Source organism: Schistocerca gregaria, chromosome 4, assembly GCF_023897955.1.
Source record: "Schistocerca gregaria isolate iqSchGreg1 chromosome 4, iqSchGreg1.2, whole genome shotgun sequence".
In the NCBI taxonomy this organism is placed as follows: Eukaryota; Metazoa; Arthropoda; class Insecta; order Orthoptera; family Acrididae; genus Schistocerca; species Schistocerca gregaria.
Genome location: NC_064923.1, coordinates 753,339,479 through 753,366,528, shown reverse-complemented (window position 1 = coordinate 753,366,528; position 27,050 = coordinate 753,339,479). Strand labels below are relative to the sequence as shown.

Genomic DNA, 27,050 nt, shown 5'->3' with positions numbered 1-27,050 from the left:
CAGCATTTGTGCACCGCCGCCGTCAGTGTCAGCCAGATTGCCGTGGCATAAGGAGCTCCATTGCAGTCTTTAACACTGGTAGCATGCCGCGACAGCGTCGACGTGAACCGTATGTGCAGTTGACGGACTTTGAGCGAGAGCGTATAGTGGGCATGCGGGAGTCCGGGTGGACGTACCGCCGAATTGCTCAACACGTGGGGCGTGAGGTCTCCACAGTACATCGATGTTGTCGCTAGTGGTCGGCGATAGGTGCACGTGCCCGTCGACCTGGGACCGGACCGCAGCAACGCACGGATGCACGCCAAGACCGTAGGATCCTACGCAGTGCCGTAGGGGACCGCAGCGCCACTTCCCAGCAAATTAGGGACACTGTTGCTCCTGAGGTATCCATGAAGCTGGGCTACGGTCCCGCACACCGTTAGGCCGTCTTCCGCTCACGCCCCAACATCGTGCAGCCTGCCTCCAGTGGTGTCGCGACAGGTGTTAATGGAGGGACGAATGGAGACGTGTCGTCTTCAGCGATGAGAGTCGTTTCTGTCTTGGTGCCAATGATGGTCGTATGCGTCTTTGGCGCCGTGCAGGTGAGTGCCACAATCAGGACTGCATACGACCGAGGCACACAGGGCCAACACCCGACATCATGGTGTGGGGAGCGATCTCCTACACTGCCCGTACACCTCTGGTGATCGTCGAGGGGACACTGAATAGTGCACGGTACATCCAAACCATCATAGAACCTATCGTTCTACCATTCCTAGACCGGCAAGGGAACTTGCTGTTCCAACAGGACAATGCACGTCCGCATGTATCCCGTGCCACCCAACGTGCTCTAGAAGGTGTAAGTCAACTACCCTGGCCAGCAAGATCTCCGGATCTGTCCCCCATTGAGCATGTTTGGGGCTGGATGAAGCGTCGTCTCACGCGGTCTGCACGTCCAGCACAAACGCTGGTCCAACTGAGGCGCCAGGTGGAAATGGCATGGCAAGCCGTTCCACAGGACTACATCCAGCATCTCTACGATCGTCTCCATGGGAGAATAGCAGCCTGCATTGCTGCGAAAGGTGGATATACACTGTACTAGTGACGACATTGTGCATGCTCTGTTGCCTGTGTCTATGTGCCTGTGGTTCTGTCAGTGTGATCATGTGATGTATCTGACCCCAGGAATGTGTCAATAAAGTTTCCCCTTCCTGGGACAATGAATTCACGGTGTTCTTATTTCAATTTCCAGGAGTGTAGTAGGCGAATATGGACTGTGGAAAAGGAATGAAAGATGAAACCACCTGGTAGACTTTTGCACAGAGCATAATTTAATCATTGCTAAACTTCATTTAAAAATCATAAAAGGAGGTTGTGTGCGTGTGTGTGTGTGTGTGTGTGTGTGTGTGTGTGGAAGAGACCTGGAGACACTCGAAGGCTTCATGGTTACACAGAGATTTAGGAACCAAATTTTAAATTTTAATACATTTCCAGGGGCAGATGTGGGCTCTGACCACAATTTATTGGTTAGTTAGTTAGTTGCATGTTCCATCGATCAATCGCACGATACGGTAGCCTTTACGATGTGAAACGTGTCAAGTGCACAAGAAATGCATATATGAAACAAGATTTTTTAATATACATATATATTACAATAGAGAGTTAAGGATTAATATTTCTATTATTTACCCCATTCTCTTAAATGGCACAAAATGCCATGAATCTGACTGAGCTCTACAAGATTTAAGCCGAAACAAGGCCGTGAGGATAGAGAATATTCTGTCAGAAGTACTGACAGCCTTGGGAGAGCCAGCCATGACAATGACTAAACTCTTCTATCAGGTGTGCAAGATGTGTGAGAGAGGCAAAATACCCTCAGACTTCAAGAAGAATATAGCAATTTCAACACCAAAGCAGTTGCTGACAGGCATAAATATTATCAAACCATCAGTTTCATAAGCCATGGTTGCAAAATACTAACACGGATCCTTTACAGAAAAATGGAAAAATTGGTATAAACAAACCTCGGGGAAGAACAGTTTGGATTCCAGAGAAATGTAGAAATACAAGAGGCAATACTGACCTACGACTTATCTAAGATGATAGGTTATGGAAAGGTAATCTATTTTTATAGCATTTGTAGACTTAGAGAAAGCTTTTGACAATGTTGACTAGAATACTCTCTTTAAAATTCCGTTAAAACAGAGGGAACGAGAGGTTATTTACAATTTGTACAGAAACCAGACAGCAGTTATAAGAGTCAAGGGGCATGAAAGGGAAGCAGTGGTTGAATAGGGGATGAGGCATGACTGGAGCCTTCCCTGATATTCAATCTGTACACTGAACAAGCGGTAAAAGAAACTAAAGAACAATTTGGAGTAGGAATTAAAATTCAGGGAGAAGAAATAAAAACTTGATGGTTGGCTGATGACATTGTAATTCTGTCAGAGACAGCAAAGGACTTGATAGAGCAGTTGAATGGAATGGACAGTGCCTTGAAAGGACAATACAAGATGAACATCAACAACAGCAAAACGAGGATAATAGAATATAGCCGAATTAAATCAGGGGATTCTAGGGGAAGGGAATTAGAGCAGGAAATGAGCCACTTGAAGTAGTAGGTAGCAAAATAAAATGATGATTGCTGAAGTAGAAAGGATATGAACTATAGACTGGCAATGGCAAGAAAAGCATTTCTTAAAAACAGAAATCTATTAACACAAAACATACATATAAGTGTTAGGAAATCTTTTCTGAAGCTATTTGTATGGAGTGTTGCCATGTATGGAAGTGAAACATGGATGACAAACAGTTTAGACAAAAAGAGAATAGACACTTTCCAAATGTGGTGCTAAAGAAGAATGTTGAAGATCAGATTGGTCAATTTGCAACTAACAAGGAGATACTGAACAGAACAGAGGAAACAAGAAATTTGTGGCATAACTTGATCAGTTGTCATACTGATGATCACAATAGCAATTTTATTCACAAAACATTTTGCAGACAGTAGCCATATATACTGCTGGATGTACCTGCAAAATTATATCGCTGTGCAATACATAGTTCAGGAGATACGGCACTGTAAAAGTTGGGCTGCATGAAAATAAAACTGCAGGGAAATACTGGCTAGAGATAAACTGCAGGGAAATACTGGCTAGAGAGAAAGCTGAAATATATGTACAAATATGTTAAATGTATGGACATGTGTACACGGGCAAAACAGCGGGTAAAAAGCCTATCCCAAATCCATAGAAAAATTTCAATCAAATTTGGTGTACATATTATTTACGGTGGAAGTATGAACCACCATCATCCTGTTGAGGTTGGGGTGGGAACATGGAGAGAAAACAGGGAAGGAGAAATGAACAGACAGAAAGGGGGGAAGGAGGAGATAGGCTAATAGGCCTGGCCAACACTTGGTATTCAGCTAGTTAAGTCACTAAAAGTTAGTGAAGCTATAAATTACATGTAGTCCGCTCCTGCATTTTCAACAGCTATGAAATGGGAGGATAAATTCAAATAATGGCTGCATGATCCAGATGATCCAGCAACATATGGTCAGTTCTTAAAAAGAACTGAACTTTTCTCCTGTCAATTTGTTACTGTGGATGAGGCATTGGTCTATCAATTCATGTCAGAAATGAAATAGAAATCAAAATATTTGGTGAATGATAATTGTCCTGACATGAAATCGATCTCATAAGCTATGGGCCAAACACATGTACCCGTGTGTGTGTGTAATACATTCAATGAAAAGCACTGTGTAAAATACAACAATATTATAAAAAGTATAGTTGCTACTCACTGCATAGTGCAATGCTAAGTCACTGATAGGCACAACAGAAAGACTGTCACAAAATGAGCTTTCAGCCAACATGGCCTTCGTCAAAATTAGACCACACACACACACACACACACACACACACACACACACACAACCACAAGTCTCTGGCAGCTGAAGCCAGATTACAGGCAGCAGCCCATGATGGGAGAGGCAACTCTGGGTGGAGGTAAGGAGGAGGCTGGGGTGGTGAGGGGAAGGGGGAGGGATAGCAAGGTAGGGGTGGGGGGGATAGTAAACTGCTGCTAGTGGGAGCATGCATGGATGAGGTAGAGAGAGGGAGGTTAGATGGAGGGTGGGGGAGAGAGGGGAGTAGCGGAAAAGGAGAGAAGAAGAAGACTGGGTGTGTTGGTGGAATAGAGGCCTGTGTAGCGCTGAAACGGGAACAGGGAAGGGGCTAGATCGCTAAGGACAATGACTAACAAAGGTTCAGGCCAGGAGGGTTACAGGAATGTAGGTTATATTGCCGAGAGTGAGTTCCCACCTATGGAATTCAGAAAACCTGGTGCTGATGAGAAGGATCCACATGGCACAGGCTGTGTGGCAGTCACTGAAATCTACATCTACATCTACATCTACATCCATACTCCGCAAGCCACCTGACGGTGTGTGGCGGAGGGTACCTTGAGTACCTCTATCAGTTCTCCCTTCTATTCCGGTCCTGTATTGTTCGTGGAAAGAAGAATTGCCGGTATGCTTCTGTGTGGGTTCTAATATCTCTGATTTTATCCCCATGGTCTCTTCACGAGATATACATAGGAGCTAGCAATATACTGCTGAAGGTATGTTCTCGAAACTTCAACAAAAGCCTGTACCGAGCTACTGAGCGTCTATCCTGCAGAATCTTCCACTGGAGTTTATCTATTATCTCCGTACCGCTTTCGCGATTACTAAATGATCCTGTAACAAAGCGCGCTGCTCTCTGCTCGATCTCCTCTATCTCTTCTATCAACCCTATCCGGTACGGATCCCACACTGCTGAGCAGTATTCAAGCAGTGGGAGAACAAGCATACTGTAACCTACTTCCTTTGTTTTCGGATTGCATTTCCTTAGTATTCTTGCAATGAATCTCAGTCTGGCATCTGCTTTACCAACTATCAACTTTATATGATCATTCCATTTTAAATCACTCCTAATGCGTATTCCCAGATAACATATGGAATTAACTGCTTCTAGTTGCTGACCTGCTATATTGTAGATAAATTATAAGGGATCTATCTTTCTACGTATTTGCAGCACATTACACTTGTCTACATTGAGATTCAATTGCCATTCCCTGCACCATGCAGATCCTCCTGCATTTCAGTACAATTTTCCAATGTTACAACCTGTCGATATCCCACAGCATCATCTGCAAAAAGCCTCAGTGAACTTCCGATGTCATCCACAGGGTCATTTATGTATATTGTGAATAGCAATGGTCCTACGACACTCCCCTGCAGCACACCTGAAATCACCCTTACTTCGGAAGACTTCTCTCCATAGAGAATGACATGCTGCGTTCTGTTATCTAGGAACTCTTCAATGAGGAATGTCATATCGGTTGGCGTGCTCTGCAACTGTGTGGTCCAGTTGTTTCTTGGTCACAGTTTGTCGGTTGCCATTTATGTAAATAGACAGCTTGTTTGTTGTCATGCCATGTAGAATGCAGCACAGAGGCTGCAGCTTAGCTTGTAAATCATATGGATGGTTTTGCAGGTAACGCTGCCTTTGATGGGATAGGTAATGTCAGAGACCGGACTGGAGTAGGTGGTGGTGGGAGGATGTATAGGACAGGTCTTACATATAGGTCTATTACAGGGATATGAGCCATGAGCAAGGGGTTGGGAGTAAGGCTGTGTGGGGGTGGACGAGGATATTGTGTAGGTTCAGTGGACGGCAGAATACCACTGTGGGTGGGATGGAAAGGATAGTGGGTGCGGCATTTCTCGTTTGAGGGCACGACACGAGATAGTCAAAATCTTCGTGGAAAATGTGATTCAGTTGCTCCAAGCCTGAGTGGTAGCAAGTCTTGAGGAGAATGCTCCTCTGTGGCAGCATGGTAGGACATTGGGAGGTGGTGGCTGACTGGAAAGATAAGGCACAGGAATTCTGTTTTTGTACACGGTTGGGAGGGTAATTACAGTCTGTAAAGGCCTCAGCGAGACCCTCAGTATATTTTGAGAGGGACCACTCACCACTGCAGATATGATGGCCATGGGTGGCTATATGTAAGGGAGTTTTTGGTATGGAACAGGTGGCAGCTGCTGAAATGGAGGTATTGCCATCCCAGCATTACACAGCCCTCTATTCCACCAACACACCCAGTATTCTTCCTCTCTCCTTTTCCGCTACCCCCTCCTTTCCCCCCTACCCTCCATCTAACCTCCCGAGTGCACCTAGCTCAATACCCTCTCTCAACCTCATCCTTGCACACTCCCACAAGCAGCCGTTTACCATTCCCCACCCCTACACTGCTATCCCTCCTCCTCCCCCTTCCCACCCCAGCCTCCTCCTTACCCCCACACAGTTGCCTCTCCCGTCATGTGCTGCTACTCACAGTCTGCAGCAAAAAATTATTAAGATGACTATGTACAGTTTAAGAAATGCCTTTTCTGAAGATGTTAGCGAATTTTCAACATACGGGAAATGTTTTTGTTATTGAAGTTACATGAACACATTATGCAAATGAAATCTTAAGAACAGATCACATTTTCGTCTACTACAAAGTAGACTTATGGCACAGTTTTCTATTTTTGGTTAAATACGGTGCATAATAATCCACTAAAGAATGAAGTACTTACACTGTCGCCTATGCAGTTTGGAAGATCACCCACCTCATCTTTCACAAATTCTGGGAAGGATGTTTGCCAGCCAAATAATGTTTTTATTGTTAAACCTGTATAAACTTCTACAGTTTCACTTTTCAATATTTCTTCAGGCTATATACACACCTATGAAATAATGGGACTCATGCTGTCACAAAATAAGCACGGATGCGCCAAAGATGAATGACCAATAACCATAAAGTGTGAAGCATTCTCAGTCAAATCTCACATCTCTGGTGGCTGTAGGCAAATCAGTGTGGTAGTGGCCTTCATTTGTGTAAGAGCTGCTGTTTTGTTTTGCCAGAAAAGCAGATAAAAATGCACTCCACGCCTTTCAGAGAGACTCCTTCCAAATCAACAAATCAAATGTAGACCAGATGTGACTTGAATTCAAAGAAATAGCATCACCAGCAATTAAGAGCTTTATAGCAAATAAATTAATAAATGATGGAGGTGAGTCTTCCATTGGTACACAAAACAGTGCCAGATCGAGACAACAAAAAAGGATGCCAAATTTTAAAAAATGCAAAATCCACAAGATTGGTGGAGTTCAAAATTTAGCATGGACTTCAATGCAAGATGCTTATAATAATTTCCACAGTGAAACTGTGTCTCAAAATCTGGCAAAAATTCAGAGAAATTCTGATCATATGTAAAGTATGCTAGTGGCAAGACACAATCAATGCCTTCTCTGCATTATAAGCAATGGAAATACTATTGATGACACAGCTGCTAAAGCAGAGTTACTAACACAGCCTTCTGACATTCCTTAAACAAAGAAGACACAGTAAATATTCTAGAATTCGAATCAAGAACAGCTGCCAACATGAGTAATTTAGAAGTAGCTATCCTTGGAGTATGCTGATGCAATAGCTCCATACTCAACAATCATATACAACCGCTCTCTCACCGAAAGATCAGTACCCAAAGACTGGAAAGCTGCACAGGTCACACCAATATTCAAGAAAGGCAATAGGAGTAAGCCACTTAATTACAGGCCTATATCATTAACGTCGATATGCTGCAGGATTTTAGGACCTGTACTGTGTTTGAACATTATGAAGTACCTCAAAGAGAACGATCTACTGGCACGTAGTCAACATGGATTTAGAAGACATTGTTATTGTGAAACACAACTAGCTCTTTACTGACACAAAGTGTTGAGTGCTACTGACATGGGATTTCAAATTGATTCCATATTTTGAGATTTTCAGAAGGCTTTTGACACCGTACCTCACAAGCTGGTTGTAATTCAACAGCATGCTTATGGAATATTGTCTCAGTTGAGTGACTGGATTCGTGATTTCCTGTCAGAAGGGTCACAACCCGTAGTAACTCACAGAAAGCCATCGAGTAAAATATAAGTGATTTCTGGTGTTCCCTAAAGTAGTGCTATAAGCCCTCTGCTGTTCCTTATCTATACAAACAATTTAGGAGACAATGTGAGGAGCCGCCTTAGGTTGTTTGCAGATAATGCTGTAATTAAGCATCTAGTAATTTCATCAGAAGATCAAAACAAATTACAGAATGATTTAGAAATGATATTTGTTTGATGAAAATACTGGAAATTGACCCTAAGTAATGGAAAGTGTGAGATCCTCCACGAGCGCTAAAAGGATACATACAATGTTGTGTGGAAGTCGAACCAAATACTGCGATTTATTGGCAGAGCCCTTAGAAGATGCAACAAATCTACTAAAGAGACTGCCTACACTAAGCTTGTCCATCCTTTTTTGGAATACTGATGTACGGTGTGGGATCCTTAACCATATAGAATTAATGGAGTACATTGAGAAAGTTCAAAGAAAATATACACATATGGGTGTTTACAGTGGCCAAGACATTTCAAACTATTATAATGTATCATTTAAATATACAATACCTCCTGCAGGCAGATATTTTAAATTATGGACTTTGTCCTAACAAATGCTAAGATATCCCAAATAAGAAACAACACCAAACAGAATACAAAATTTGCTGTGCCTTGAACATAAATATTCCATATCTAAGAATAGTTAAGGAGACAATACATTATTTTATGTTACATTGTAGAGATTTACTCATTAAAGACTTGTTCTTAGATGAAGTCTAATGAATTCTAATTCGAGGCATTAACACAGTCCTTGATGATTTTCTTAAAACAATTTACATAGTCCCTAAAATAAGGGAAGCCAACCACTCACCTACAACGGACTGACATGTCTTGCATAAAAACATGTAGTAGGAAATTCCGTCCACACTAGCTTTTACACACACGACCACACAGACGCAAAAAGGTAGACACTCACAGTCACGACACAGTTCTTGAAAGCTTAGGAGTCTTTATCTTCATTCCGAACTTCATCTAGACAACCACATACTTTATCTCTGAACATTTCTGGTTCTTAAACTATTTATCTGACAGTCAGTTAACATTGTAACACCATGTATACTAGCTAAAGGAAAATTTTATGATTTCCTCCGAGTGCTCAGTAGGATCTACTGAGAAGCAAACCACTCAGCACTTTCGCGTATTACCACAGATAGTGGCACCTGCAATTTAGAATTTAAAAAAAGCCAAGTTTGACAGTAACAGTTAATTAGAAAACAGTAAAGAGCTTTGTTAGCAATAATCTGATACTCTGGATATTGCAAGAAATTAAAAACTCTCATCAGGAAATACAAGGGCAAATGCTGGACGGTCATGATAAATTGTGGGATGCAATTGGTAGTCTGCAAACAGCTCACTAACACATTTACTCAAGAGCATGATAAACTCCGAAATGAATATCAGATCAAATAAGATGGACTCAAAACTAAAATTAAAGAGTTGAAAGCACAGTTTGCCAAACAAAACAAGCAAATGAAAATGTTGCTTAATGATGCTCATGACAAAATTTGTGTCCAAGACACTGAAATTTAGAACGCAAAGAGCAATTGAGACAGCAACAGAGATGATTATTAAATTGGTGCCATTTGGACACAGTGCAATGAGCTGGTTATCAAAGTAGACTAAATTCATTGGAAAGATAAGAATGGAAAAATAGATCAAGTGACGTAAATGAAAGGATTGTACTGGAAAAAGATTGATGCAGCACTGTGTGTTACAGATCATAAGATTGTTAATGTGCCTCTTGTACCTGCAGACAGAGGGATGAGTGCACAAAATATCTGTGCTTGAATATGAACCATGTGTCTTTAATTATCAACTGAATTGATGTTCTTGTAGCAGAACAAGAACAACAAGAATGTTGTTGTTGTGGTCTTCAGTCCTGAGACTGGTTTGATGCAGCTCTCCATGCTAATCTATCCTGTGCAAGCTCCTTCATCTCCCAGTACTTACTGCAACCTACATCCTTCTGAATCTGCTCAGTGTATTCATCTCTTGGTCTCCCTCTACGATTTTTACCCTCCACGCTGCCCTCCAATGCTAAATTTGTGATCCCTTGATGCCTCAGGACATGTCCTACCAACCGATCCCTTCTTCTAGCCAAGTTGTGCCACAAACTTCTCTTCTCCCCAATCCTGTTCAATACCTCCTCATTAGTTACGTGATCTACCCACCTAATCTTCAACATTCTTCTGTAGCGCCATATTTCGAAAGCTTCTAGTCTCTTCTTGTCCAAACTATTTATTGTCCATGTTTCACTTCCATACATGGCTACACTCCATACAAATACTTTCAGAAACGACTTCCTGACACTTAAATCTATACTCGATGTTAACAAATTTTTCTTCTTCAGAAACACTTTCCTTGCCATTGCCAGTCTACATTTTATATTCTCTCTACTTCGACCGTCATCAGTTATTTTGCTCCCCAAATAGCAAAACTCCTTTACTACTTTAAGTGTCTCATTTCCTAATCTAATTCCCTCAGCACACCTGATATAATTCGACTACATTCCATTATCCTCATTTTACTTTTGTTGATGTTCATCTTATATCTTCCTTTCAAAACACTGTCCATTCCATTCAACTGGTCTTCCAAGTCCTTTGCTGTCTCTGACATAATTACAATGTCACCGGCAAACTTCAAAGTTTTTATTTCTTCTTCCTGGATTTTAATACCTACTCCAAATTTTACTTTTGTTTCCTTTACTGCTGGCTCAATATGCAGATTGAATAACATCGGGGAGAGGCTACAACCCTGTCTCACTCCTTTCTCAACCACTGCTTCCCTTTCATGCCTCTCAATTCTTATAACTGCCATCTGGTTTCTGTACAAATTGTAAATAGCCTTTCGCTCCCTGTATTTTACCCCTGCCACCTTCAGAATTTGAAAGAGAGTATTCCAGTCAACATTGTCAAAAGCTTTCTCCAAGTCTACAAATGCTAGAAACGTAGGATTGCCTTTCCTTAATCTTTCTTCTAAGATACGTTGTAAGGTCAGTTTTGCCTCATGTGTTCCAACATTTCTACGGAATCCAAACTGATCTTCCCCAAGGTTAGCTTCTACCAGTATTTCCATTCGTCTGTAAATAATTCGTGTTAGTATTTTTCAGCCGTGGCTAATTAAACTGATAGTTCGGTAATTTTCACATTTGTCAACACCTGCTTTCTTTGGGATTGGAATTATGATATTCTTCTTGAAGTCTGAGGGCATTTCGCCTGTCTTGTACATCTTGCTCACCAGATAGTAGAGTTTTGTCATGACTGGCTCTCCCAAGGCCGTCAGTAGTTCTAATGGGATGTTGTCTACTCCTGGGGCCTTGTTTCGACTCAGGTCCTTCAGTGCTCTGTTAAACTCTTCATGCAGTATCATATCTCCCATTTCATCTTCATCTATATCCTCTTCCATTGCCATAATATTGTCCTCAAGTACATCGCCCTTGTACAGACCCTCTATATACTCCTTCCACCTTTCTGCTTTCCCTTCTTTGCTTAGAACTGGGTTTCCATCTGAGCTCTTGGTGTTCATACAAGTGGTTCTCTTATCTCCAAAGGTATCTTTAATTTTCCTATAGGCAGTAACTATCTTACCCCAAGTGAGATAAGCCTCTACATCCTTACCTAAAACAAAATATATAATATAATCTGAAGACAGTTGCCTGCATGCGAAGTTAAATAATGGAGAGACAAGAACTAAATATAAGGGATTCATTGACAGAGACAGCACAAACATTGTGTGTGTGAATATGAGGTTACTGTGTTTTCAAGAAGAAGGGGGAACTGCAGTTATAAATAAATCAGAGGAGGATGATGGACTGCAAGAGAATAATAATGATGAAGACTCTCTGATTAGTATTCAGAACAAGATTCAAATACTAGTGGACTTACCTGAACCTAAACAAGAATAAAAGTAGAAGTACTAAGACACTACACTGCTCCGAGTTCAAAAACACCTTTTTTGATCAAGACTGCAGATAGACACAACGAAAAACACTATTAAACTTTTAGCTTTCAGACAAAAATATCCCTTTTAAGAAGAAGTAAACACACACACACACACACACACACACACACACACACACACACACACACACACACACACACACATGGCCACTGTCTACAGCTGCCCAGGCCCAACTGTGGGTTACACCTGCACCTGGTAAGAGAATTAAACTGCTGTTGGTGGCACGGGTAAGGAGGCATGTAGTGTGTGTGTGTGTGTGGGGGGGGGGGGGATAGCCAGATTGGTGGTGGTGGTGAGGGGGAGGACGTTGTGCTGCTGCTCTGGGAGTGAGTAGGGAGGTGGTGGTGGGGACAGGACACAGAAGTAGGGAGGGGGAGAAAGAATACGACAGAGGAGAGATGTGGAGAAGGGAAAAGGCTACTAGGCGTGTTGGTGGAACAGGGGTTGTGTGTAACACTGGAGTGGCAAAGGGGAAGAGTATGGAAGACAGGCAGTAGCAAAGGTTGGTTGGTTGTTTTGGGGAAGGAGACCAGACAGCGTGGTCATCGGTCTCTTCGGATTAGGGAAGGAAGTCGGCCGTGCCCTTTCAGAGGAACCATCCCGGCATTTGCCTGGAGTGATTTAGGAAAATCACGGAAAACCTAAATCAGGATGGCCGGGCGCGGGATTGAACCTTCGTTCTCCCAAATGCGAGTCCAGTGTCTAACCACTGCGCCACCTTGCCCGGTGGGCAGTTGCAAAGGTTCAGGCCAGAGGGAGTTATGAGAATGAAGGATATATTGTATGGAGAGTTCACATATGCCCAGAAAGTTAGTGTTGGTAGGAAGGATCCAGAGGAGCAGGCTATGAAGCAGTCATTGAACTGAAGCACAAATTTTGGTCAGCATGTTCAGCAAATGGGCAGTACTGCTGTTTCTTGGCCACAGTCTGGTAGAGGTCCTTCATGCAGACATACAGCTAGTTAATTGTCATGCCCATGTAGAAAACAGCACAGTGGTTGCAACTTAAGTTTGTAGATCACATGTCTACTTTCACACATAGCCCTACCTTTGATGGGATAGTATATGTCAGTGGCAGGACTGGAGTATGGGTGAAATAAGTATGGACGATGGTACTCTGTAGGTTTGGTGGATAGCAAAATACCACTGTGGGAGGGATGGAGAGGATAGTTGGTAGAATATTACTCATTTCAGGGATGGTGAGAGGTAGTCGAAATCATGGTGGGGAATTTGATATAGTTACTCCAGTCCTGGGTGGTACTGAGTCACAAGAGGAGTGCTCCTTAGTGGCCAGACAGTGGGCATTTGGGAGGCGGTAGGTGATTGGAGAGACACGGCACAGGAGATCTGTTCCTGGATAAAACTGGGAGGGTAATTTCAATCTGTGAAGGCCTCAGTGTGATCTTTGGCATTTTTGGAGAGGGACTGCTCATCATCACATATTTTCTGCTTCTCAAGAAGAACCTGTTTGTCTGAAAACTAAAAGTTTAGTATTCTTTTCACTGTCAGTCCACGACTCAAAACCTCCTCTATGCGGTTAGTAGAAATTCATCCTTTTCATGCTGTTGTTATTCCATCCTGGAATTTTGATTGTTTGATTCAGTCTGATCAAATGTTGCATCTGCCAAATCAACCATTTCACAGCAAATCTTAACCAATATCTTTGGCTAAGAGAGAAGCAGTCAATAAAGACATTAAGAGGATACTGGGCAATCAGATCTTTAACCCTTGGAAAGTGAGTATTCTAACCCAATCTGCACCATAAATGAGAAGGACAGCACAGTTGAACTGCATTATTGTGCTACAATGTGACCGACAAGAAAACTTGGAATGTCTTTTACTTAAGTTTAAAGAAATACAATAATTAAATAACCTTGACCTAATGAGTAGTTATAGCAACTATTGTTAGATGACAACAGCAGAAAATATGTTGTCTTTTCATTTAATGGAAGATGCTACCAGTTTAAAAGAATACCGTTTGGTCTGTCAATGCCATCAACAGTCTTTATGAGAGCACCAAATGAAGTTCTGACAGAAGAATAACGATCTAAACAGACCTATTCAAATTAGAATCACTTTATGGGAAGAACATTTAGAAACTTGAATGTACAACAATCAACTTGGGCAAATCAGAATTTGTCAAATCAGAGTTTAAATTCCTTGGATGTGTAATTTCTCTGCATGTAACTGAATGTCATCCAATGAAACTGAAAACAAGAATATATGTTGCCACTCCAAATGATGTAAACTACTCAAATCATTTTTTGGATTTTGCAATTTCTATCACTTGTAATCATGGAACTTGAATTATGGAAACAGAATAAGGAACATCAAGAAGCATTGGAATAAATTAAAAAACAACCGAGAGAGGTGCCAATATTCGATCATTCTTATCTGAGTGAAAATTTCTATCTTAGTGCTGCACAAGTTAATGGAGTCATTGAATACTGTACTATAATCTTCGTAAGCCATGCACTACTAATTGGAAGAGAGAATGCACAGCCAGGGAAAGGGAAGCACTTGCTACTGTATGGAGTTCTGAAAAGTTTCACTACTACTAGTTAGCAAGACATTCTATTGTCACTACAGATCTTAAGGCACCTTTGGTCTTGCTAAATTGCAAATTAAGGCACAATAGGCTAACCTGGTGAGAATTACTTCTTCTGGAATACAATTCTAAGATTCGGTATATACCAGGACAGCAAAATATTGTACCAAATGCTGATTCATGACCATCAAAGGAGAATGAATCTGTTGACCCTTCTGCAGCTATGGGCACATATTCCTGACAGTAGAGTGCCCAGATGGCTAAGTGACACATGTACATCAGGCAGGCAGAACAACCAGATGGCTACAGGCATTCAGTTACACCCGGCAGGCAGGGAGACCTGACGGCTGGATGCAGGTGTTGGTAACTGTGTACAAAATAATTGCAACTCGCTGTTGTCTCCATGTCAACATTCCTGCCAACACCGTCATTTACTGCTCTTCTTTGTCAAGTCGGTAAGCACTACAGCTTTCACCTGCTACTCGTCCCTTGCTGCACGTGAGTCGACTGAATACATACAATCTGATTTCCTAACATGCACTAGACAAATGACACAAATATACATAATTAGATAATTGAAATCTTTCTGTCAGTGCTACAATATGCAACATCTTTCTTCCTACACACAGAAAACTATATGTATCATGATATATTTGACCTACTACAACTGTGGTTCAATTTCACAATGGACACAACATTTTCTAACCATGGGAGATAGTAGCCATTACAGCTCCATTAGAGTTATGTTAGATATTGGTTTGGAAAAGCAGCAAAGGGATAAGGAAGCATAAGGTACTTTATAGAAGGCTGAATTATCAGCTGCAATGAAACATTAGCAAGAAGACCAAATATACACTAGCCTACAGGATACCACTTCCACCGAGAAAGAAACTTCCATCAAATTACAGGAGTTTGTTTTACCCATCCAAAACACCCAAGGTCATTATCATTAACGTTAAATGTGATATTTTAAAGTGGAAATATAATGGCAATATGAGTGACTACATTTGAGTTACAGCACTATATCATAAAACATGAAGATTTTGTTCTACAATTACATCTCAGTTGTTTCTCTGATGGAAAAATTTTAAAACCATTTTAACTATTAACAATCCTAATTTAAAACTTGTTTTTGGCAAGCTGTTAAGTCATGAAATCCACCTATAAATAGGTGTCTCAGAGTCCCTAGTACGTACACCACTAATGCATTGATATGACTGGGGAAAAAAACCACCATTCACCATCAGAACACTGGATAGAGTATAAAAATACAGAAAAAATGATAATTGTTTGTCCCTTTTGGACACGTAAATGGTTGTTTTGTATTTCCAAGACTTGAGAGAGAGAGAGAGAGAGAGAGAGAGAGAGAGAGAGAGAGAGAGAGAGAGAGAGAGGGAGGGATTTTTCTAAATTGGAAGGCAAGTAACGGTTTGAAAGATTGAAGTGATTACAAATTATCTTTTCATATGCCTATTCACACTACACGATTCAGCTACTTATCACCAGTTTTTCACAAAAAGATTCCATTTTCATTAACATGACAGTATATGAAAAGGCAATATTGAAGTCCTGAAATTCAGAAATACAGAGGCAAAACAGAGTTGCTTAGTGATAGGAGCACATCATAAGAGCCAGCAAAATGACATGAAAAGTATTTGTTACACCAACATGATTCAGATAACAGTGAGCCATAGGAATTGTTTCATACAAGGCAGCTTCAGTATCTATAAATTAACAGCAGCAGTGTTACTGGACAAGTCACTTAAAACAGGTCAAATTCAGCACACTACATAAACTAAAGGAAATACAACAACTCAGCTATAGTGGATCAATGCATGGGGCACAGTAGCACATAAAGGAATACAACATTCACACTAACTTCTGAGCACTAGCTCTTTTTCCAGCAATAGTACACACACACACACACACACACACACACACACACACACACACACACACACACACACACACTCGCTCCCATGGGCTCAAAACATGGTGTGAAAGTTTTTTTCTGTTATGTGTTACTGTGCTCCACACATCGATCCACTTTACAAAACTGGTTGCCTTTCCCTTACTATATGTATTGCTCCATCCAGAAATTTGCATTGTTTTTATACAACCAAAAGAATGTTATAGCAATATACATTACAAAAAATGTTGCATTACAGTGTAGTACATTAACTGATTTTATATTCGAGGTGATCAACCAACAAAATGAAGGACAAATCATAGTAGCAGCGCTGTTAAAAATGGATAAGCATATCTAGGGTCTATAAAGCATTACTTTTGATCTCCTAGTGTTATTACCTCAAATTTATTAAGCAACAAACGCAAATTTGATTTTAAAAATTAGACACTTGCAATATCCCTCACAACATTAACAATATCAGTTTATGAGCTGTCACACACATACATTTTGAGTTGTCATTATTTGAGCTACTTTTACATTTGTTCTGAATTCCTGTCATGTTGAGTGGAACTGGCAAGCAACAAAGCTGTACACATATCAAAATGAGTAATATAAATGGTGAATTTGTGCTAGATTTTTACTCTTAAACAATTTTGAGGTCTTTTACTTTCTATCATCACACATACCCGCAGTATAAAACATTAAAAATATGAAAGAAATTCCAGGTAACTATAATGACTTGGGATAACACAACAAAATACAAACTAGTCTTAATTTATTTTGGTGTGATTTGTCACAATGAACATTGATAACACGTAACTAATAAATGCAATTTATCATGGAAAAAATTGAAATTTTGCACCTGTAGCTACTTAGATGCACCTTTAACCAATACTGTTTGTTATATGTTTATCCACTTTATTCCTGTTGTTACGGTTTCCAGGCTACACTTCTCAATCTTGATATTGCTTCTACCACAAGGGTAAAATTTGAGAAGAGTATAGAGAAAGTGATTCAACTGCACAAGACTGTTCTCACAATGTAAACAAAACAACATACCTATGCTGCTGTTGTTGCTGCTGCTGCTGTTGCTGCTGCTGCACATGCAAAGAATGTTGTCGTCGCTGTATCTCCTGTATACGCTGTTGAGTATGCCACAGTCGCTCATGGACAGGATAGATACGAGGTTGGGGAGGGGGAGGAGGAGGAGGTGGAGCCAGATATGGAAAGGCAGCTGTAGTAGGTCGCCCTGAGTTAACACCACCATACTGGAATTGTGCCATTCGTTGTAGCGGTGCATCACCTAGAATTTTACAAAAATGTCTTAAGAAATTTACAGGCAACAGTTCAAACTGTTTCATTCATACTTAAATGTGTTTAATGTTTATAATTTAGGGAAACAATGACAAAGCAAAATGCACATCATATTTTCTCACACTGACATTACAAATCAGATTCATCACTAAAAAACAATGGACTACTGTGTGTCAGGACTGAAGAAAAAATATCTGTTATTGATGAAACAAAGACAGTCTATGAAATTAAAGACTACTGAACATTACAGAATTACATTACATCGCAAATATTTTAAAACTGGATGCCAAACCACAAAGAAAAGTTCAAGCACCACTGAACAAGGAACAAATAAGAGCTATCAATTAGAAAATTACTCAGAAGTAGGAGTGGTAGGAACATAAACACATCTGTAACACCCCAATTAAGTAAAAAATAAAATAAAATTGACGTTTCTTAAAGGATAGTCCTAAAGAGAAAATAGTGTAATGGAAAAGAAGTATAGATTTTATGAGGGAGAGGGAACACACAACAGAGCAAGACTTAAATTTCCAGAGTCCCAGAAAAATACGGTTCATAACTTAACGATGTTATTACATAAATTGGCAAATCAAGAGGTAAAAATATTTTATAAAATACATTAAATATTATGATCATAAAATGGACATAAAATCAAAACCTGAAAAGAAAGGAAGGAAGCTGATTTAAAAAACAATAAACAATGTAAGGCCTTATACTTGCACTTCGTGAACAATTTCTATCAGAGTGAAAAGCACAACAATAAATCGATCAGTTCATGATTAGGAACTTCCTGGCACATGTAAAGCATGCCAGATTATGACTCAAATCTGGAACCTTTGCCTTTCGTGGGCAAGTGTTCTACCAACTTATCTATCCAAACATGGTTGGTTGGTTGGGTGTGGGATTGAAGGGACCAGACTGCTAAGGTCATCGGTCCCTTGTTCCACGATAAAATCACACGAAATAAAAACTGTCAGTCGTTACAAATGGAGAACTGAGACAAGGAACGGCACAATACAAGAAAGACAGACAAAGACCAGACAAACGGAACTAAAATCACACCGAGTGTGAAGGTGGTTGGCCGACCATGGAAATAAGGAAAAGCCAACCACCAAATGACATTAAAACCCACAGTTTAAAACCACAGGCCAAAGGCCCAAGTCAATACAGGAAATAAAAGGACAAACACTCAAATCATACGATAAAAACCCCCTGCCCGAATAAAACTCAACACGAGGTCCGCCATAGCAACGTCATCACATAAAAGGGCAGGGAGGGTATCAGGCAGCGCAAACGTCTGCCTGAGTCCTGTTAAAAGCGGGCAGTCCACCAAAATGTGGACCACCGTCAGAGCTGCCCCGCAGCGACATAGCGGTGGGTCCTCCCAGCGCAACAAATGGCCGTGCGTCAGCCACGTGTGGCCAACGCGCAGCCCGCAGAGGATGACAGAGTCCTTCCGAGAGGCACGCATGGAGGAGCGCCACACACCGGTCGTCTCCTTCACCGCCCGAAGTTTGTTGGGCGTGGGCAGGGTGCGCCACTTGTCACCCCAGGCACCAAGCACTTTCTGACGCAAAAGCGACAGGAGATCACACTCCATAAGGCCGAGTTCCAGAGCCGGTGAACTCACTGCCTGTTTAGCCAGCGTGTCAACCCGCTCATTGCCCGGGATGCCGACATGACCTGGGGTCCAAACAAAGACCACGGAGCGGCCGCAACGGGCAAGAGCATGGAGCGACTCGTGGATGGCCATCACCAGACGGGAACGAGGAAAGCACTGGTCAAGAGCTCGTAAATCACTCAGGGAGTCACTAAAGATGACAAAGGACTCACCTGAGCGAGAGCGGATATACTCTAGGGCGCGATAGATGGCAACCAACTCGGCAGTGTATACACTGTTCCCGGGTGCCAGCGACCGTTGCTCACAATGATCCTCTAGAGTAAGAGCGTAACCAGTGCGACCAGAGACCATCGAACCGTCGGTATAGGCCACGGCAGATCCGGGAAACTCGGCAAGGAGAGAAACAAAGCGGCGGCAGAGGGCCGGAGGAGGGACCGAGTCTTTCGGACCCTGTGCCAAATCCAGCCGAATGCATGGTCGGCGCACACACCAAGGGGGCAGACGGAGATTGGCCCGGAAAACAGGTGGGAGAGGAAAAAACTCAATCCCACACAGTAGAGCCCGGATGCGAACCGCGATCGTACACCCTGACCGGGGCCACCTGTCTGGAAGATGGACGATCGAGTGTGGGAACAGGAGACGGTAGTTGGGATGCCCTGGCAAACTACAAACGTGGGCAGCATAAGCGGCCAGAAGTCGGTCGCGCCGGATCCGCAATGGAGGAACACCAGCCTCCACAAGTAAGCTGTCAACAGGGCTTGTCCGAAATGTTCCTGTGGCGAGTCGGATCCCGCAGTGATGGATGGGATCCAGCAATTGCAAAGCTGATGGCGATGCTGAACCATAAGCCACACACCCATAATCAAGGCGGGACTGGATCAGCGCTTGATACAGCCGGTGAAGGGTGGACCGATCGGCACCCCATCCGGTGTGGCTAAGACAACGGAGAGCGTTTAAATGCCGCCAGCATGTTTGTTTAAGCTGCCTAATATGAGGCAGACAAGTCAACCCGGCATCAAATACCAGTCCCAAGAACCGATGCGTCTCTACCACAGCAAGAGGTTCACCGTCAAGGTAAAGGCGTGGCTCAGGGTGAACCGTGCGACGCCGGCAGAAATGCATAACGCAGATCTTAGCGGCCGAAAACTGGAAGCCGTGCGCTACAGCCCACGACTGCGCCTTGCGGATAGCGCCCTGCAGCTGGCGCTCAGCAACTGCAATGCCAGCGGAGCTGTAGTAGAGGCAGAAGTCGTCTGCATACAACGAAGCTGCGACGGACGATCCCACCGCCTCAGCGAGCCCATTGATCGCAATTAAAAACAGGGAGACACTGAGGACAGACCCCTGTGGGACCCCGTTCTCCTGGACCCGGGAGGAACTATGGGACGCAGCAACTTGCACGCGGAAGGAACGAGACGACAGAAAATTCTGAATAAAAATCGGGAGCGGGCCCCTAAGACCCCACCCATGAAGTGTGGCCAGGATGTGATATCGCCAAGTCGTATCGTACGCCTTCCGCATGTCGAAGAAGACGGCAACCAGATGTTGGCGGCGTGCAAAGGCTGTATGGACGGCAGAGCGGCCTTTACGGAACCCACCCTGAGACAGAGCCAGAAGGCCTCGAGACTCGAGGAGCCAACTCAACCTCTGGCTCACCATACGTTCTAGCAACTTGCAAAGAACGTCGGTGAGGCTTATGGGGCGGTAGCTGTCCACCTCCAGCGGGTTCTTGCCAGGTTTCAACACGGGGAGGACGATGCTTTCTCGCCATTGAGACGGGAACACACCCTCAACCCAGATGCGGTTGAAAACATCTAGGAGGCGTCGCTGGCAATTCACAGAGAGGTGTTTCAGCATCTGGCTGTGGATGCGGTCTGGCCCAGGAGCCGTATCAGGGCAAGCAGATAGTGCACTCTGGAATTCCCAGTCGCTGAAAGGAGCATTGTACGACTCCGTGTGGCGCGTGTGAAAGGAAAGCCTCCAACTTTCCAACCGCTCTTTCCGGGAGCGGAAGGCCAGTGGGTAATTTGTAGATGCGGAACACTGAGCAAAATGCGCTGCTAACCGGTCCGCAATCGTGTCGGAGTCAGGACACACCACTCCATTCAGCGAAAGCCCAGGGACAGAGACAGGTGGCCGATAGCCATGGAGTCGCCTAATCTTAGCCCAAACCTGCGATGCAGAGGTACGGACGCCAATGGTGGAAACATACTGTTCCCAGCACTCCTGCTTCCATTGGCGAATAATGCGTCGGGCACGGAGCTGTTTAAAAACGATGAGGGTCTCCAAGGACGGGTGCCGCTTATAGCGTTGAAGAGCCCGCCGGCGATCTCTAATCGCCTCTGCGATCTCGGGCGCCCACCAAGGCACAGTCCTCCGCCGAGGGGACCCGGATGAACAGGGAATTGCAGATGCCGCCGCAGAAATGATGCCGGTGGTGACCGACTGAACCACCGCATCAATGGTGTCATGGGAAGGAGGTGCGATAGTGGCGACAGAGGAGAACAAGCCCCAATCAGCCTTATTCAGAGCCCATCTGGAGGGGCGTTCAGAAGAGTGACGCTGTGGTAGTGACAGAAAGATGGGGAAATGGTCACTACCACATAAGTCGTCATGGACACTCCAGTGGATGGATGGTGAAAGTCCGGGGCTGCAGATAGAAAGGTCGATGGCCGAAAATGTGCCATGGACTACGCTGAAATGTGTCGGCTCTCCCGTGTTTAAGAGGCAGAGGTCAAGCTGCGAGAGAAGAGTCTCGACATCTCTACCCCGGCCAGTAATCGCGGCGCTACCCCACAGGGGGTTATGGGCGTTAAAGTCGCCCAGTAACACCAAAGGAGGAGGCAGTTGTGCTATCAACGCAGCCAACACATGACGCGAGACATCACCATCTGGTGGAAGATACAAACTGCAGACAGTAATAGGCTGAGGCGTCCACATCCTTACAGCGACAGCCTCTAAAGGTGTGTGAAGAGGTACACATTCGCTGTAGACAGAGTTAAGGATGTAGACGCAGACTCCACCAGATACCCTCTCATAAGCTGCCCGGTTCTTGTAATAACCCCGATACCCACGTAGGGCAGGGGTCTGCATTGCCGGAAACCAAGTTTCCTGTAGGGCAATGCAGAGGAACAGATGACTGCTGATGAGTTGGCGAAGCTCAGCAAGGTGGTGGAAAAAAACGCTGCAGTTCCACTGGAGTATCGCTTTGTCCATGTCCGAAAAAGGCGTGAAGGGGCCGAGGAGGCAGATCACGCCACTGGGTCACCTGCTGCCACCGATGGAGGACCAGTACAATCTGCTTCCATGGTGTCTGAGGGTCCGGCGAGATCCAGGTCCTCAGCGGACGCCCGGATCTCCACCTTATCCTCGGACGCAGGGCCTGTAGGGAGCAGTGGGGTGGATGCCACCGCATGTTCCTTGGCCTTAGAGGCCTTCTTCTTCTTCGTCTTGTCTCTCTGGTCCTTGGGTTTCATTGGCTGGGAGGGCTCCAGCGAGTCAGTCTCCGGGACGGAGGAGGAGCGGGAAGCCCTGCGACCAGCCGCTGGTCTGCTTTTCTTCCATTGGCTGACGTCACCCTTCCCAGAGGCGGAAACCTGGGAAGGGACCCAAGGGACCCTTTCCGTGCTATTCGAGCCGGGGAAGTTTGAGGCTTCCCCAGCTTAGAAGTGGGGACTGATGTCCCCGATGGTTGGGGGGTTGCTGCTCCTGAGGCAGGTAGTGCAGGAGCAGCAGGGAGTGAAGTGCCCCCCACCATCAAGGGGGCAGGTGTAGCATTCCGGCTCTGAGAGGTGGCAGTCTAAGGGAGAGCTAATGGGGCCATAACAGTAGTAGCCGCGGCGTAAGAGGCAGTCATTCGAACAGGATGGAGGCGTTCGAACTTCTGCCTGGCCTCAGTGTATGTCAGGCGGTCCAGGGTCTTATACTCCATGATTTTGCGCTCTTTCTGGAAGATCCTGCAGTCCAGCGAGCAAGGCGAGTGGTGCTCTCCGCAGTTTACACAGATGGGAGGTGGAGCACATGGAGTATTGGGATGTGATGGGCGTCCACAATCTCGACATGTGAGGCTGGAAGTACAGCGGGAAGACATATGCCCGAACTTCCAGCACTTAAAGCACCGCATCGGGGGAGGGATATATGGCTTGACGTCACAACGATAGACCATCACCTTGACCTTCTCAGGTAAAGTATCACCCTCGAAGGCCAAGATGAAGGCACTGGTGGCAACCTGCTTATCCCTTGGACCACAATGTACGCGCCGGACGAAGTGAACACCTCGCCGCTCTAAATTGGCGCGAAGCTCGACATCGGACTGCAATAGAAGGTCCCGATGGAATTTTATGCCCTGGACCATATTAAGACTCTTATGGGGCGTGATTGTAACCGGAACATCCCCCGGCTTGTTACAATCGAGTAACCGGCGGGACTGGGCGGAGGACGCCGATTTGACCAAAACCGAGCCCGAGCGCATTTTGGACAAGCCCTCCACCTCCCCGAACTTGTCCTCTAAGTGCTCGACGAAGAACTGAGGCTTCATGGATGTAAAGGATTCACCATCAGCTCTCGTACACACCAGGTAGTGGGGCGAGTACGTTTCGCTGGCATCCTTAGTCTTTCGTTCCTCCCATGGTGTAGCCAGGGAGGGGAACGATTTGGGGTCATATGTAGTTGCGTTGTATTGAGCCCTGGAACGCTAAGAGACTGCTGGCGGCTGGCCGCCAGCAAGAGATAATGTACCACGCTTCATTGCGGGTCATCCGCCCTGATGCCACCTACTCCGACCAAGGGCCCTCCCCACGGGCGCCACCCAGCCTCAGCAACGACCACCTGGCAGGATGGCCATTGCCGGGAGTCCCAATGCCCCAAGGAGATAGGCATCTACTCCTTGGCATACGTGGGGAGTTAACGGCGCTGGCATCAGCAGAGCGATCCCTGTGTAGTCAGGGGGCTACAACCAACAGGGTACATGGCGGCCCCACCACAACAGACTGGCTACCGTGCTGTATTTCAAGCGATGTAGTCCAATATCGTCATTGGCGCATAAAGCGACACAGCATAGCAGACTGCAATAAACTGCACCCAAGAACAAATCCACGCCCAAGAGATGGTAGGTGAGCGGGACTGCTAAGCGATGACGACAAACCTGGCTAGAGATGGTAATGCATGATGGACACATCGCTCCTTGTAAGGCGCCATTCCCCAATCGGCTCGCTCTTCGGAAAATTTAGAAGGATGGAGGTCAAACCCGTTAGGGGACCATCTCACAAGGCCAAAACGTTTGAGACTCCTTTTAGTCGCCTCTTACGACAGGCAGGAATACCGTGGGCCTATTCTTACCCCCGAACCCACAGGGGGCTATCCAAACATGACTCATGACTGCCCTCAGAGCTTTACTTCCACTTCTCTTACCTTCCAAACATTACCGATTCTCCTTCATACCTTACAGGACTAGCACTCATGTAAAAAAGGATACTGTGGAGAAATGGCTAAGCTGCAGCCTAGGAGATCATTTCCAGAATGAATTTTCACTTTTCAGTAGTGTGTGTGCCAATTTGAAACTGCCTGGCAGATTAAAATTGTCCATGGGAGGCATTCTTTGATAGTCAGCTCAGTCAGTATGTGATGAAGCCAGCTGGGATATTTTTAGTTCCCCTCTTGGTTTGCCATCTGCCTCCTTAGAATTCATTTTCATTTTTAACTAATTACAATTAACATATGTGAGTTTAATCTGCATTTTCATGAAAGAGGAAGATGGGCCCGCAGTTTTAAAGAATATAACACTAGATCGAATTTGTGCTTGGTTTCACGTATGTATTTGATTTTCTAACTTATTTTGACTATTACTACTTAATACTTTTGTTATAGGGTGAAATCAGTAATTGTTTCGTAACTTAAATTCTATTGTTGACTTATAAACAAATATAAATTCTATAATAATAATAATAATAATAAGGGAATGTAGTCGAATTAAGTCGGATGATGCTGAGGGAATTACATTAGGAAATGAGACACTTAAAGTAGTAAAGGAGATTTGCTATTTGGGGAGCAAAATAACTGATGATGGTCGAAGTAGAGAGGATATAAAATATAGACTGGTAATGGCAAGGAAAGCGTTTCTGAAGAAGAGAAATTTGTTAACATCGAGTATAGATTTAAGTGTCAGAAGTCGTTTCTGAAAGTATTTGTATGGAGTGTAGCCATGTATGGAAGTGAAACATGGACGATAAATAGTTTAGACAAGAAGAGAATAGAAGCTTTCGAAATGTGGTGCTACAGAAGAATGCTGAAGACTAGATGGGTAGATCACATAACTAATGAGGAAGTATTGAACAGGATTGGGGAGAAGAGAAGTTTGTTGCACAACTTGAGTAGAAGAAGGGATCGGTTGGTAGGACATGTTCTGAGGAATCAGGGGATCACAAATTTAGTATTGGAGGGCAGTGTGGAGGGTAAAAATTGTAGAGGGAGACCAAGAGTTGAATACATTAAGCATATTCAGAAGGATGTAGGCTGCAGTAGGTACTGGGAGATGAAGACATTTACACGGGATAGAGTAGCATGGAGAGCTGCATCAAACCAGTCTCAGGACTGAAGACCACAACTACAACAACAACAACAACAATAATTATAAACATTTGAAAGACAAAACACTAGCATTCTTTAAGTATTTATATGGCTCTATTCGAAAACATGTTAGCAAAGCCATCCCTTAACTAATTCCAAAGTAGTTAAAAGTTTTGTCAAAAGTATTGTTTGCATAACTATAGATGTTAATTTCATCATTTAAACAAATAATTCGGCCTAATTCTTGTAGTAGAAGAAACTGTTAAAAAGAACCAATTTTTCGATGTATTCAGTTAATTTAAAGAGTTAAGTTTTAATTGTAATTTCTGTAAATTAAACATCAAATAATGTGTAGTTCCAATACCTATTACCTATTATTGTTGGGATATATAAGGGCCCATTTTTGGTCCCGACAGATGAGGAACCTGTGTTGTTTAGATCAATGACAATGATTCCGTGAAATACGTATAACACAATTAGGCCATGAGTTAAAACAATTACTGTATCTGTTCCATATGTATCTTGTTATTCTTCAAGAACTGTGTGGTTAGGTTTATACTGCTTATAGATGTTCAATAGTAAACTATTGTAAACTATTGTAGCAGTTTGTGGCTGTTCACCAGCAAACTATTAACAACAATAGTGTACTGACCATGTTAAATGTGTAATATTGGGGGGGGGGGGGGGGGGGGGTTGTGAACAGTGAAAGTAAAGAACTGTGAAATGTAAATGTGGAAAAAGTACATGAAAATCTAGATTCAAAACTGGCTAATATAGAGAAATAGGTGGAAGAGAAAGTGGCAGTGGGTCTGGTAATCATTTTGGTAAGCAGGATGATAGTTTTTCCAGGGAAAAGATTAATGAGGATTTGTTATTCGAAGAAGATCACATGGTAAGTAAAAAGGAAGTGTGGCACCCTGTATTAACTGCAAATGTACAAGGTATACAAGTTAAGTGTTTACTAGACAGTGGTAGTGATTTGAATGACAATCCACAAGCATTTTTTGAATCTATTAAGAACACAAAGAGTATAGTAGTGATGCATGTTTCTGGAACAAGAATTATTAGTGCTACTGATAAACTATCAAAGAGTGTAAAACAGGAGGTACTATTAACTGTGGAATTGGCAGGACAG

The 27,050-nt window shown here is 43.6% G+C and overlaps 1 protein-coding gene across 15 annotated transcripts in view; it reads right to left on the bottom strand.

Moving 5' to 3' along the window:
* The window catches only part of LOC126365765 (E3 ubiquitin-protein ligase Arkadia-like), a 323,922-nt gene that overhangs the window by 121,153 nt on the left and 175,719 nt on the right, over nt 1-27,050 (bottom strand). For all 15 annotated transcript variants that reach the window (XM_050008269.1, XM_050008274.1, XM_050008281.1 and 12 more), the window contains one exon: nt 17,476-17,719. In XM_050008269.1, the coding sequence (XP_049864226.1) occupies nt 17,476-17,719 (244 nt within the window). The remainder of the gene's footprint in view (nt 1-17,475; nt 17,720-27,050) is intronic.